Raw genomic sequence first — 14,888 nt, forward strand, 5'->3', positions numbered from 1 at the left:
ATTACAATATTGCATAGCGATTTAAAGGGAAATTGACCTCTCCAAATACAGCCAACTATATATCGTGATCCTACACACATAAAACTGTAAACCAGCCCTTAGTCAAGAACATTCATGTGAATGTCTGAACCACAATAATCCTAATTTGTAAAATCACCTTCCTCTCAGGAGTCGGTAAGCCAAACCTCCAACTCCTCGATTTCCATGACACCGACTCCACCAAAATGGGCCCAGACTCCGACTTCATGACTCCGACTGCACAGCCAAACCTCCAACTCTTCAACTTCCATGACACCAACTTCGACTCTTGACTCCTCCAAAATGGGCCCAGACTCCGACTTCATGACTCCGACTGCACAGCCAAACCTCCAGCTCTTCAATTTCCATGACACCAACTCCGACTCTTAGTAACATAGTAACATAGTAACATAGTTAGTAAGGCCGAAAAAAGACATTTGTCCATCCAGTTCAGCCTATATTCCATCATAATAAATACCCAGATCTACGTCCTTCTACAGAACCTAATAATTGTATGATACAATATTGTTCTGCTCCAGGAAGACATCCAGGCCTCTCTTGAACCCCTCGACTGAGTTCGCCATCACCACCTCCTCAGGCAAGCAATTCCAGATTCTCACTGCCCTAACAGTAAAGAATCCTCTTCTATGTTGGTGGAAAAACCTTCTCTCCTCCAGACGCAAAGAATGCCCCCTTGTGCCCGTCACCTTCCTTGGTATAAACAGATCCTCAGTGAGATATTTGTATTGTCCCCTTATATACTTATACATGGTTATTAGATCGCCCCTCAGTCGTCTTTTTTCTAGACTAAATAATCCTAATTTCGCTAATCTATCTGGGTATTGTAGTTCTCCCATCCCCTTTATTAATTTTGTTGCCCTCCTTTGTACTCTCTCTAGTTCCATTATATCCTTCCTGAGCACCGGTGCCCAAAACTGGACACAGTACTCCATGTGCGGTCTAACTAGGGATTTGTACAGAGGCTCCACCAAAATGGGCCCAGACTCCGACTTCATGACTCCGACTGCACAGCCAAACCTCCAGCTCTTCAATTTCCATGACACCAACTCCGACTCTTGACTCCACCAAAATGGTCTCCGACTCCGACTCCACAGCCCTGCTTCCTCTGTTACAATGACTCCAGTGGCTTTGACCCTCTGGACCCTTACAAAATGTCCACAATTTCTATAATAGAAGTGACTTGTGGTGTTTCATTATAGTGTATCATATACCACATATACTGCTGCTTGGAAGACGGTAAATTAATTTTTCTACTCCTTATGGAATAGACTGTATGTAATGTTATAGTTCGACTACTACCATTCTAAACAGTAAATTTTCTGTTTCAGCATTCCCCATCGGAACCTTTTCTTGATAACTCTGTGCCGGATATGACTCGACTTGGTGGCCCCAATGCTCCTTTAATGACCACGGAAGACTTTTTGCCGTCAATGCAGTCTCAGCCTCCGCAGAAGAAAAGGAAGAAAAAAAACAACCACATTACTGCGGATGGTAGCAAAGTTTTCGGGCTGGAAGGTTTCCCAGGAGAAAACCCAGAGTTTTTAATTGAGGGAGCACCGGATGGGAAGAAAAAGAAAAAGCCCAAGGTTAAAAAAGAACCCAAGGAGCCAAAGGAGCCTAAAGCAAAGAAAGAGCCAAAGGAACCCAAGGCTCCTAAACAACCCAAAACTCCCAAAGAGCCAAAAGAGAAAAAGGTGAAGTCAACGACACCAAAAGCAAAGACCAGCAAGAAGGCAAGGTAAGCACAAGCCATGGCTTTATTCCAAGGTGTAGCCATATACTGAATTGGTAAGATAGTGTTGCGTTGCATATGAAGCTAAGTAATGCTTTACTAATTGGTAATAAATCCTTTAAGACCTACAAACATTCTCATATTTGTTGGTGAATGTAAACTGGTATTGGCAGAAAGAGGAAACTGTCCGAAATAGTGTTGGTTTACACACATCCAGCCTCCTATGTTGGCACATCACAAAGTGGAAGTGGGTGCGCTGTAATAATTCGGTGACTGCCGGAAATCTTCCTGCACTGGACATCACCTTCTGTATTTGTCCTGTTCGGTCATGCAGCCGTTGTAGATATTGTAGCTCTCGTTTCTCCTGTAGAAGTTCCATTGGTTGACAATTATCCGTTCACCTTTCAGACAAATTTTACCTTTTACATGTACAAGTCATTTACAGTCTGTACTGAGGTTCACAGCTGTATTCACAATTCCACAGGAGTCGGAGCTGAAATCTCCATCCTGCTTTCCGTCCCCTGAATCTGCGCAGTAATTGGGTGTTAGAATAGCATCCTCCCTGCACTATAGAAGCACAGACGCCCCCTATGGGAGCTGTATGTAAATTGGCCATGTTGATTGTTTCCTTTGGCAACCAACAGAAGTGCTAAACTGTAGTACGAGGGGTTGGGTCCAGCTGCTATGTTTGAAGTCCGTGGCTGCAGGCACCTGTTTTGATTAGTAAGCCCCCTCGGCGTCATGTGCGCGTGCGTCAGATAACATTTTGGAGCCTACTAATCACAAGAAACACCTTGGATTGCCAGTGACTACCACTGTGGAAATTAGACCAAGGTCCTGCAAATCTTTCTGCTTACCTCTGGTACGAAACGAACAATGCAGTGCATTTAAAAATGTATGCAGTATTATGTTTTTGGGTTTTGTAGCTGCACAAAATGTTAGATTGTGTGAAATGTTCTATAAATCTTATATGCCACAATATCCCAATATCTGTTCCCCTCTTGGACCCACTGCCATTTGTGGGTTTCTACCAAAGAGAGAGAGAGAGAGAAAATGATAGATCTTGCCCTTCCCTTTCCCATCTGTGTTGGCACATAGCTAGAGACATTCTTTAGAGGACGGACTGTTTCATGTCTCCCACCACCTCTTTTTGTCACGTCTGATGTAGAAACAAAAGGGGGCTGGTTTTGCTAGTGAAATGAGCCAGACAGCCAGTCCCCTTCACACACGTTCCCGCTACAGAAGGTTGGGTATATTATATGGCATTTCATATACAATGAAACTTGCTGTGAAACGTGGACATATGTGATCGGAACTAGCTTTATTTCCTGAGGCTGTAGTGTTCTGTCTTTTGCACAGTGTATTGTAGTAGTAAATTGGGTATATCCATCTGTTTAGGTGTGACTAGTAGGTGCCAGTAAGGCATTAGGATGTACGGGTAAAGTCTAATTTTTGTGTTCACATTTCAAAAACGTTTTCCAACTCCTCGGAACATCTGAACCTGCCTTTCAAGCTGTGGCCAGTGTTGGGAAGTATATAATTTCCAGATGGAGGCACAGTCTGAAGTACCTAATCCAAATCGGCTCTGAAACACTGTTTTCATTAGGATTAAAATATACGTCAGATTAGTGTTAGAATTTACAATGCTTTCTGAGAATGTTACAGTTTTCAGGCTTTGTGGAAAAGGCGTTTACGAGGAAGTGTCTGCGCGTTGCATTTCCTGTCTTGGAAGAACATCCACGCCATGTATTTCCACGTTCAGGGATGCGTCCAGAGATGGCTATCGCTGGAGATCTCTCGATACCGGTTACGTTAACAAGAACAACAATAAAGTTTAAACAATTTGTCACTTCCTAATTTTTTGGAAAATTGATTTTCCACATTAAAATTTCTCCAAGCCTCTAGGTGTCTTTAAGAATTTGGACCTTCCCAAAGCAGACCTAGGTAAAGGAAAGATCGTTACTCTAAGATTCAGAGGTGATCTCTTTTATAGGGACGTTATTTCCTGTCCTTGGCACAATTCTTAGTGGAAACCAGTGATTGGCAAATACAGTGAGGATAACGACAATGAGGCTTCAAATTGGAACTTGCTCCCACTCGCAGATTTTAGGCTTTGACCATCTGCAATTGTGTATGCCCGGGAAAAGTTCCCCGTATATACAGTCGTGGCCAAACATTTTGGAGCTGATGCAAATTTAGATTTTCCCAAAGTTTTGTTGCTTCAGTGTGATTAGATCTTTTATAGTCAGATGTTTCTGTAACTCTTTCAGCTTTTTATTGACAAATGCTGTCTTAAGGTACCGTCACACATAACGATTTCGTTAACGATATCGTTGCTTTTTGTGACGTAGCAACGATATCGTTAACAAAATTGTTATGTGTGACAGCAACCAACGATCAGGCCCCTGCTGGGAGATCGTTGGTCGCTGGGGAATGATCAGGACTTTATTTCGTCGCTGGATCTCCCGCTGACATCGCTGGATCGGCGTGTGTGACACCGATTCAGCGATGTGTTCACTGGTAACCAAGGTAAACATCGGGTTACTAAGCGCTGGGCCGCGCTTAGTAACCCGATGTTTACCCTGGTTACCATTGTAAAAGTAAAAAAAAAAAACACTACATACTTAAATTCCTGTCGCGTCCTTCAGCGTCAGCTTCCCTGCGTCCCCCAGTGTCAGCGCCGGCCAGCTGTAAAGCAGAGCACAGCGGTGACGTCACGGCTCTGCTTCCTGGCCAGCGCTTACACAGTGCAGGGAAGCTGACGCTGGGGGACGCGACAGGAATGTAAGTATGTAGTGTTTTTTTTTTTTTTTTTACTTTTACTTTACTTTTTTTACTTTTACAATGGTAACCAGGGTAAACAACGGGTTACTAAGCACGGCCCTGCGCTTAGTAACCCGATGTTTACCCTGGTTACCCGGGGACCTCGGCATCGTTGGTTGCTGGAGAGCTGTCTGTGTGACAGCTCCCCAGCGACCACACAACGACTTACCAACGATCACGGCCAGGTCGTATCGCTGGTCGTGATCGTTGGTAAATCGTTAAGTGTAACGGTACCTTTACTTACAGATTTATCAAACTAGTGCTATATAATTCTTAGACAGCAGACACTTTAGACTCTCTAGTCTTGATGCTGCTAATTTGCCATAATTGTGCATTCTGTTTGATAGACTGTGTGATAGAGCTGAGTGAATCTCCTGAAATTTGGTTTTGGCAGATTGGCTTCATTTTGGGAAGGGCGCAAAGGGGGTTTGTTTTTGCATTGTGTAAATTTGGGGCAAATCAAATCTACTCTACTTTCCTTGGCCCTCTTGGTCCTCCTGGTGCTGCCTCTTCTTTTGCCGCTTTTATCTTCCAGTTGTTTTGGGGTCTTTTCTATCCTGGCATGGCAATGTAGTCCCATTTGGCGTCACACACATAATTGGCAGTGATGACGTGCGTCGTGCCGCACGCGGTCACGAAAGACACAACGCATTTCGTGCTATGTTGCTGCCTTTCGTCCAGTCAGCAGCGGTGCCAGGAGAGAGAAAGCCAGAAGTGGACGGAAGGAGGAGACTAACGAGGAGTTCATCGGAGGTCTGGGTGATGGGGATGGCGCGGAGAGGCAAGCATAAGACTATTTTTTTTTTCTTATAAGTATACCCCTTCCCGGTCCATAGAAGCCAGCAAAATGATGGCTGGCTAGTCTGGATTGTGTTGGATTCACACAGTTAGATATTTTGGCGAAATTTGTTACCGTAGTTTAGAAACTTTGCTCATCTTTGCTGTCTAGTGTAGCATTAAGCCACTTAATTGGCTTGCTTCTTTCCATAAATGTATGCCAAGGTTTTGGCTCATGGTATTGCTCATTAGGCCATGTCCCTTTTAAGCGAGCTCACACCTCATGTTGGACAAGGTGCAGAAACTGTCTAAAATGCATAATAAATTCACAGGCCATAAAAAAAAATTAATTAATTTTTTGGCCACAAATTATACCAGGATTATAATAATAAATAATAATAATAATTTTATTTATATAGCGCCAACATATTCCGCAGCGCTTTACAAATTATAGAGGGGACTTGTACAGACAATAAACATTACATCATAACAGAAATACAGTTCAAAACAGATACCAGGAGTGAGGGCCCTGCTCGCAAGCTTACAAACTAGCTTACTATGTTATAGGATTATAATGTATTTTAGTGTGATTAATGCAACCTTTGGTGATTTTGGGAGGCTCTTCTGTTCCTATAATAGAGCACTGTCGTTGTGGGTCTCGGATCACCCCATTTCATCGCTCTGGATGATGTCTGATCAGTCGTGGAATGAGTTATGTGATCGATCAGTCCTCACTCATCCAGGCAAGATATCGTGTACGGGGTTGGAGAATGAAGTCTTCACCGTTGTGTATGGCAAGGCTGGTGGCGTAATAAGTGTAAAAGCACGGATCACAGAAAAGCCTTGGCCTAAAGTACTTTTTAACATGGAGGAGCTTTTACCAGGTGATATATGGGCAGTTTTTGCTGCTCTTTTATTTCCACTGCTCCTCTAAAATTATTTTTTTTAATCCGCCATACGTACCAGACATAGGGAGTAGTGATGATCTCACATGTAAAGCGCCATGGAATAAATGGCGCTATAATAATAAATAGTAGTAATAAAAATGAGTGAATATACTCGTTACTCGAGATTTCCAGAGCACGCTCAGGTGTCCTCCGAGTATTTTTTTAGTGCTCAGAGATTTAGTTTTCATCGCCGCAGCTGAATGATTTACATCTGTTAGCCAGCTTGATTACATGTGGGGATTCCCTAGCAACCAGGCAACCCCCACATGTACTTATGCTGGCTAACAGATGTAAATCATTCAGCTGCGGCGATGAAAACTAAATCTCCGAGCACTAAAAAATACTCGTGCTCCGGAAATCTTGAGTAAGGAGTATATTCGCTCATCACTAATAGGGAGCTTTCTATGTAGTGCTACTTTGTGTGGTCTTTACAAGGGGGCGTAGCTCAAAGTAATTATGCAGCATCCTAAAGACACTCCCTCAGAAAATCCTGCGAGCCACACCCCTTTGGAAAAGTCACAAAAAATTTGCACTACATTAAAACATCCAAATCTCTGGAATAGTATGGTGGATTTATAAAGAGAAAGGAAAAACTGCCAACTCTCAGCTGGTGACAGGTCCTCTTTAAAGGGAATCTGTCACCTAATTTTGGCCTATAAGTTTCGGCCATCAGGGGCTTATCTATAGCATTCTGGAATGCTGTAGATAAGCCCCCGATGTATCCTGAAAGATAAAAACAAGTTAGATTATACTCACCCAGGGGCGGTTCGGTTTGGGTCCGACGGGCGTCACAGGTCCGGGTCTGGCGCCTCCCATCTTCATACGATGTCGTCCTCTTCCTTGCTGCCATCTCGGCGCAGGCGTACTGATTTACCCTGTTGAGGGCAGAGTAAAGTACTGCAGTGCGCAGGCATCGGGTAAGGTCAGAGAGGCCCAGTACTTTACTCTGCCCTCAACAGGGTAAATCAGTACACCTGCGCAGGAGCCAAGATGGCAGCAAGGAAGAGGACGACATCGTATGAAGATGGGAGGCGCCGGACCAGGACCTGTGACGCCCATCAGACCCGAACCAGACCGCCCCTGGGTGAGTATAGTCTCACTTGTTTTTCTTATCTACAGCATTACAGAATACTGTAGATAAGCCCCTGATGGCGGTGGACGCAGCTTAGGTGACCGATTCCCTTTAAGGGTGAGCGAAGATTTTAATGCATGTATAAAGATGTTGTATTGGGCAGCGCCTCCCCCTCTTTGCCTCTAGACGTACTTACAGTATCATGTCTGCACACATTTGTCTACTACTGCATGTTCCATCGCACTGTGTACACATGTATCCAAGGCTTTACCTGTTACCAATTGTTTTTGGAGCCAACGTTTTGTGCATGTTAGTTTCTTGGTCTATCATTCTCTTACACATTGAACAGTTATGAAATGCAGGCTACCTGCAATCGCCACTAGGGGAGGCATAGAGCTATCACATGTGGCTTTACTATGGTTGAGCGCAGTAGATGAGTAAGCTCCCTCTAGTGGTGACTAATGGCAGTTGTAGTTTTGTCACAAACATTACTGCAGCGGATTGACTAAAACAATAAAATACTTTACATGGAATGAAAAATGTATTGGAAAGCTGAGGTTTAAAGGGAATGAATCATCAGAAAGTGATCTATCAGGGTTTTGTATGAGAGGCATCCAGGACTTTGCTTATTTTTTGCATTTGGCTAAGAACTTGCACCAAGTTGCTAACTACCTGTCTGTTTTGCCCGGTGATTCCCTGCCAGCTCGGGCGGTGACACTCCGGCTTCTTTTCACCTCTTCTAGACACAGCAGCAATTCCTTTACCGGTCTGCTCTGTTGATGGGCTGCCACTGCTGACGTCATGCTGATTGACTACAGGCTCGCCACAGTTAGGCCGGCGTCACACTCAGCGTATGAAAATACGGTCCGTTTTTTACAGCTGTAATACGCAGAAATGTTGCCAAAATAGTGATCCGTATGTCTTCCGTAGGCAGGGTGTGTCAGCGTATTTTGCGCTCCCGCGCAATTTTCACCGCCAGAGTGGGAAAGCCAGTGACTGAGGGCAGATATTAATAGCCTGGAGAGGGACCATGGTTATTGAACAGCCACCCCCCTCCCCCCTGGCTAAAAACATCTGCCCCCAGCCACCACAGAAAAGGCACATCTGGAAGATGTGCCTATTCTGGCACTTGGCCTCTCTCTTCCCACTCTCGTGTAGTGGTGGGATATGGGGTAATGAAGGGTTAATGTCACCTTGCTATTGTAAGGTGACATTAAGCCAGATTAATAATGGAGAGGCGTCAATTATGACACCTATCCATTATTAATCCAATAGTAGGAAATAGTTAATAAAACACACACACACATTATTACAAAGTATTTTAATGAAATAAAGACACATGGTGTTGTAATATTTCATTATACTCTTAATTCACCTGAAGACCCTTGTCACCTGGAACAAGGTTAAAAAAAAAAAACAACAATATTCCATACCTTCCGTCATTCAGTCTTGTCCCACGCTGTAAATCCATCTGAAGGGGTTAAATCATTTTACACCCAGGAGCTCTGCTAATGCAGCTGTTTTCGTGGCTGTAAAAACCCAGGGAATGAATGGAATGCAAGGGAATGACCTGTAGTTACCTTCAGTCGCGGTGATGCGCCCTCTGCTGGATGTCCTCACATGAACTCGAGCGTGGGAAAATATTCTGAAAAGTTCCCAGGCTCGAGTTAATATGAGGACATCCAGCACCCCTTCACCCCCACAGTAGTGACCAAGGCTGTGTCGGTAAGCCAAACCTCCGACTCCTCAATTTCCCTGACTCCGACCCCACTGCACTGGTCACTATTGAGCGCGTACATAAAGTGCAGCACGGATTCATATCAACTACAAGCCGAGATCCTTAGATCAGGAACAGAACAGACATTTATAGGTTTCATAACTTTCACAAATTCTTCTGAAAACATTTGGGCTGTGTGCACACGTTGCAGATTTTTTTTTCGCTATAAAAATGTATAAAAAACCGCATACATTATGCATCCCATCATTTAGAATGCATTCTGCAATTTTTGTGCACATGATGTGTTTTTTTTCCCGAAAAAAAAAAAAACCGCATGGCTGTAAAAAAAAACGCATCATGTTCATTAATTTTGCGGATTTTTCGCGTTTTTCCCACTATTTAATGCATTGGGAAGCTCTGAAAAATGCACAAAAAACGCGAAAAAAACGCATGCGGATTTCTTGCAAAAAATGTCCGGTTTTGCTCAGGAAATTTCTGCAAGAAATCCTGAACGTGTGCACATAGCCTTACAGCACATCCTGCATCGTACTACTGTACACAGTTTATTATATATTTTAGAAGTCAGTCCATTTTTTCCATCAGTATCACCTTTCTCCAGTTTCCCATATTTACCTCTCCATTCCATAGACCAGTATATGCACATCTAGCTTAGCTCTTCTGTCCAGGACTACTCGCAAAAGTCGCCATGTGGATACCTTCTCTTTCTGACTGGTTGCTAAACCTGGTAGACAGCCGCGAGCCACCCATCATGGGCCCACCAGACACATGTGGCTCCAGAGCTACAGGTTGGGGACCCCTGCTTTAGAGCTCATCGCAAGTCACAAGATCCCATATAGTTTTTCCCTTTCAACTAAATTTATAGTACAAGCAGCTGTGCTGTAAGAAACTAATGTATCTTCGAAGAGGAATCTGTTTCTTTCTCCACTTATGACCCATTTTTCCTCCTCCTTCCTGAACTCCCCATCAGTTTTATGAAAAAAACTCAACTCATCTTGCTTAAAGAGAAGATGGATGGGAGCATAGTGAGGTGTCAAAATAAGCATCCTATTGTAACTTATGGAGTGCGTAGTTGGAGAAAGTGCAGAGGGAGAAACAGTTTGTGCTGCAAAATTTTCTTGCGAGTTTTTACTTCTGTTAGAGCTGGATTCACATCTACATAGCTCAGTGCTGCTGATTATTGTCCTCCACGCTGCTGATGCTTCTGTTTTTGTGCTAACTGAGGAATGAAGAGCAGGAATCCCTCACTTTGTGATGTATGGAATCCTCCCGCTTGCTCAGAGTCAATTGGGAATTGAGAGAATGTGCAGGGGCCCTTTAAAAGGAATGGCTCGTACAGGTGGCTAGTAGCGGTTTATTCCATTGAAAGTTCACAACTCATTTTTGTAATGTTTTTCACACTGCAGCGTCATTAGTAATGGCAGTGTTTTCGTGTCGTTAGCTAAAAATGCTACACAAAATAATCGGAGCCGGGCCCGTGGCCTGCCCTCCACATAAGCAGCCATTCTCCTGTTTACAGATGAACTGTTTTATAAAATTAAGAACGCCGGTCATGAATATTTATAGGGAAAGCTTTGATTTTCCTCTTTACTGCTTAAAGCCTGAAAGTTGCCTCTGGTCCTCTTCAGTAGTCACTCTGAGGAGGGGGCGCTGGCTCCTAGGGGCTGTCAGGTTTAACCTTTTATGTTCTGGCCACTGAACAGCCACTAGCGCTTTACTTTTGACCCTTTCGGTTCATACCAGTATCTCTGGATTAATCCTGGGAGGCAACGAGTTAAATTTTTTTTATTTTATTTTTTTTTTCCTTCCTCAGTACTTTTTTATTTTGTTTGCTTGTTTTGTATTTTTTTTTTCCTCCCCTTTTGCGCTGATTCACTTGGATACTAATAAAATATATCTAAATAAAAGGGGAGCAGGAAAGGCGGCAGCGCAGGTGTCGCCAATGTTTGAAAGCTGATTGAGGGAAGCAGATGGCTGGAGTCAATGGCACCCAGCCAAAAGAGCAGGTGCTGGTCACGTGAGCACTGGTTACCAGGGTAATGTGATTGCTCTTGGCGTGCAGATGAAAGGAAGGGGCCCAGCGTTCAGCTGTAGTGTTGGATAATTTGTGGCAGTTAGAGCGGAAATAAAGGCTGGAAATGGAGCCTCATGCTATGGGAGGCTGCTGGCCATGTGCACCACAAAGCCCAGGACAGTGGGGAGGATGGCTCCCGGGTTGGGGTCTGCTGGGAGCTCAAGATTGGGGGGGGGGGTTTCGTTTTTTTTTCTTTTAAGTTTAACCTTTTATAGGAAACTTTTTCTCCGTGTGTCTGATCATACGTGTACGGACTGCAGGATCCTGGATGACGGAGCTGCGGCTCAGCTACGGCTCTCGGCCTAATCATTCCTTAGGCTGTGTGCACACGTTCCGGATTTTTCGCTATAAAAACGTGAAAAAAACCTCATCCATTAAGCATCCTATTAATAGAATGCAATCCACAATTTTTGTGCACACGTTGCGTTTTTTTTCTGCGGAAAAAAAAACGCATTGCTGAAAAAACGCGGCATGTTCATTAATTTTGCAGATTTTTTTGCGTTTTTGCAGCTATATATTGCAATGGGGAAGCTCCGGAAAAAAACGCACAAAAAAATGCAATGAAAAAACACGCAAAAAACGCATGCAGATTTCCTGCGGAAAAAGTCGGGTTTGGGTCAGGAAATTTCTGCAAAGATTCCTGACGTGTGCACATAGCCTAACCGTAGAATTTATGTAAAATGCTGAACCTGAAAGAAGGTAGATCATAAATACAATTTCATATATGTGGAGCAGCACGGTGGCTCAGTGGTTAGCAGGGGCGTAACTACCGCGGTAGCAGCGGTCGCCATTGCGACCGGGCCCAGCAGGTCAGGGGCCCGGGGCCGGCAGGTCGGACTGTCTATCGGCAGAAGAGCCGGTGCCAGTAGTGGGCCAATCGGAGGAGCCGTTGCCTTGGCAGTGGGTGTGGCTGGTGACGTCTGGGTGGGGCCGTTGTCCCTGTGCGATGCGGAAGTTGGCCCCCAGCAGTGAGGCGGGTGGACCGGAAGACTGTGTGAGGAGCGGGGATGTCCGGCTAGGGTAGTGCAGTGCCGGGAGTCCCGGAGTGTTACGGAGGGAGCAGTCGAGACCGCGTCCTGTTCCAGCTATGAGTGAGTGCTGGGGAAAAGTTCGGGTTGTAGTGGGGGGAGGTGGTCCGCAGCCGGGCAGTGACAGGAGCTGGGTGGCACACACTGTATATCCCGTCACCTGCCCGCTCACTGCTCTGCCACCTCCACAGTGTGGGGGCCAGGGTGAGCTGCTAATGGGTGACACGAGAAGGCTGGTGTCCTGGAATTGATGTGACACAGTGATCACTAGGGGTCTTCATACTGGTGACTCCTGAGTGATCCGTGCCCTGTACTATGCCCAGCACAGAGTGTAATGGCTCAGGTCTGTGCCCACTGTAATGTAGTACCCTGGACCTGTGGGTGTACCTCCTGTGTGGTCACATCATTAGTGCGACTCCTGAGTGATCAGTGCCCTGCACTATGCCCAGCACAGAGTGTAATGGCTCAGGTCTGTGCCCACTGTAATGTAGTACCCTGGACCTGTAGGTGTACCTCCTGTGTGGTCACATCATTAGTGCGACTCCTGAGTGATCCGTGCCCTGTACTATGCCCAGCACAGAGTGTAATGGCTCAGGTCTGTGCCCACTGTAATGTAGTACCCTGGACCTGTGGGTGTACCTCCTGTGTGGTCACATCATTAGTGCGACTCCTGAGTGATCCGTGCCCTGTACTATGCCCAGCACAGAGTGTAATGGCTCAGGTCTGTGCCCACTGTAATGTAGTACCCTGGACCTGTGGGTGTACCTCCTGTGTGGTCACATCATTAGTGCGACTCCTGAGTGATCCGTGCCCTGTACTATGCCCAGCACAGAGTGTAATGGCTCAGGTCTGTGCCCACTGTAATGTAGTACCCTGGACCTGTGGGTGTACCTCCTGTGTGGTCACATCATTAGTGCGACTCCTGAGTGATCCGTGCCCTGTACTATGCCCAGCACAGAGTGTAATGGCTCAGGTCTGTGCCCACTGTAATGTAGTACCCTGGACCTGTGGGTGTACCTCCTGTGTGGTCACATCATTAGTGCGACTCCTGAGTGATCAGTGCCCTGCACTATGCCCAGCACAGAGTGTAATGGCTCAGGTCTGTGCCCACTGTAATGTAGTACCCTGGACCTGTGGGTGTACCTCCTGTGTGGTCACATCATTAGTGCGACTCCTGAGTGATCCGTGCCCTGTACTATGCCCAGCACAGAGTGTAATGGCTCAGGTCTGTGCCCACTGTAATGTAGTACCCTGGACCTGTGGGTGTACCTCCTGTGTGGTCACATCATTAGTGCGACTCCTGAGTGATCCGTGCCCTGTACTATGCCCAGCACAGAGTGTAATGGCTCAGGTCTGTGCCCACTGTAATGTAGTACCCTGGACCTGTGGGTGTACCTCCTGTGTGGTCACATCATTAGTGCGACTCCTGAGTGATCCGTGCCCTGTACTATGCCCAGCACAGAGTGTAATGGCTCAGGTCTGTGCCCACTGTAATGTAGTACCCTGGACCTGTGGGTGTACCTCCTGTGTGGTCACATCATTAGTGCGACTCCTGAGTGATCCGTGCCCTGTACTATGCCCAGCACAGAGTGTAATGGCTCAGGTCTGTGCCCACTGTAATGTAGTACCCTGGACCTGTAGGTGTACCCCCTGTGTGGTCACATCATTAGTGCGACTCCTGAGTGATCCGTGCCCTGTACTATGCCCAGCACAGAGTGTAATGGCTCAGGCCTGTGCCCACTGTAATGTAGTACCCTGGACCTGTAGGTGTACCCCCTGTGTGGTCACATCATTCGGCTCTGGTCTGGAGTTATTGTAGGTGCTGTACCTATATCTGAGACAATGGGAGCCGCTGCACTGTTCCTCCCCCTCCCCCCGCCAGTGCCGCCGCCGCATTTAAATATACCGGTGTCTATGACCTGTATATACCCCTGTGTGGGCTGTGCTCTATATACTCCTGTGTTGGCTGTGCTCTATATATCCCTGTGTGGGCTGTACTCTATATATCCCTGTGTGGGCTGTGCTGTATATACCCCTGTGTGGGCTGTGCTGTATATACCCTTGTGTGGGCTGTGCTGTATATACCCCTGTGTGGGCTGTGCTCTATATACCCCTGTGTGGGCTGTGCTCTATATCACTGTGCGGGCTGTGCTGGATATACCACTGTGAGGGCTATGCTGGATATACCACTGTGAGGGCTGTGCTGGATATACCACTGTGAGGGCTGTGCTGGATATACCACTGTGAGGGCTGTGCTGGATATACCACTGTGAGGGCTGTGCTGGATATACCACTGTGAGGGCTGTGCTGGATATACCACTGTGAGGGCTGTGCTGGATATACCACTGTGAGGGCTGTGCTGGATATACCACTGTGAGGGCTGTGCTGGATATACCACTGTGAGGGCTGTGCTGGATATACCACTGTGAGGGCTGTGCTGGATATACCACTGTGAGGGCTGTGCTGGATATACCACTGTGAGGGCTGTGCTGGATATACCACTGTGAGGGCTGTGCTGGATATACCACTGTGAGGGCTGTGCTGGATATACCACTGTGAGGGCTGTGCTGGATATACCACTGTGAGGGCTGTGCTGGATATACCACTGTGAGGGCTGTGCTGGATATACCACTGTGAGGGCTGTGCTGGATATACCACTGT

The 14,888-nt window shown here is 46.1% G+C and overlaps 1 protein-coding gene across 1 annotated transcript in view; it reads left to right on the forward strand.

The window, feature by feature from the left end:
- CHD7 (chromodomain helicase DNA binding protein 7) overlaps positions 1–14,888 on the forward strand; it is a 177,585-nt gene that overhangs the window by 100,749 nt on the left and 61,948 nt on the right. The window contains exon 3 of the mRNA XM_069731389.1: positions 1,368–1,777. Within this exon, the coding sequence (XP_069587490.1) occupies positions 1,368–1,777 (410 nt within the window). The remainder of the gene's footprint in view (positions 1–1,367; positions 1,778–14,888) is intronic.

This window comes from Ranitomeya imitator, chromosome 6, assembly GCF_032444005.1.
Source record: "Ranitomeya imitator isolate aRanImi1 chromosome 6, aRanImi1.pri, whole genome shotgun sequence".
Classification (NCBI taxonomy): Eukaryota; Metazoa; Chordata; class Amphibia; order Anura; family Dendrobatidae; genus Ranitomeya; species Ranitomeya imitator.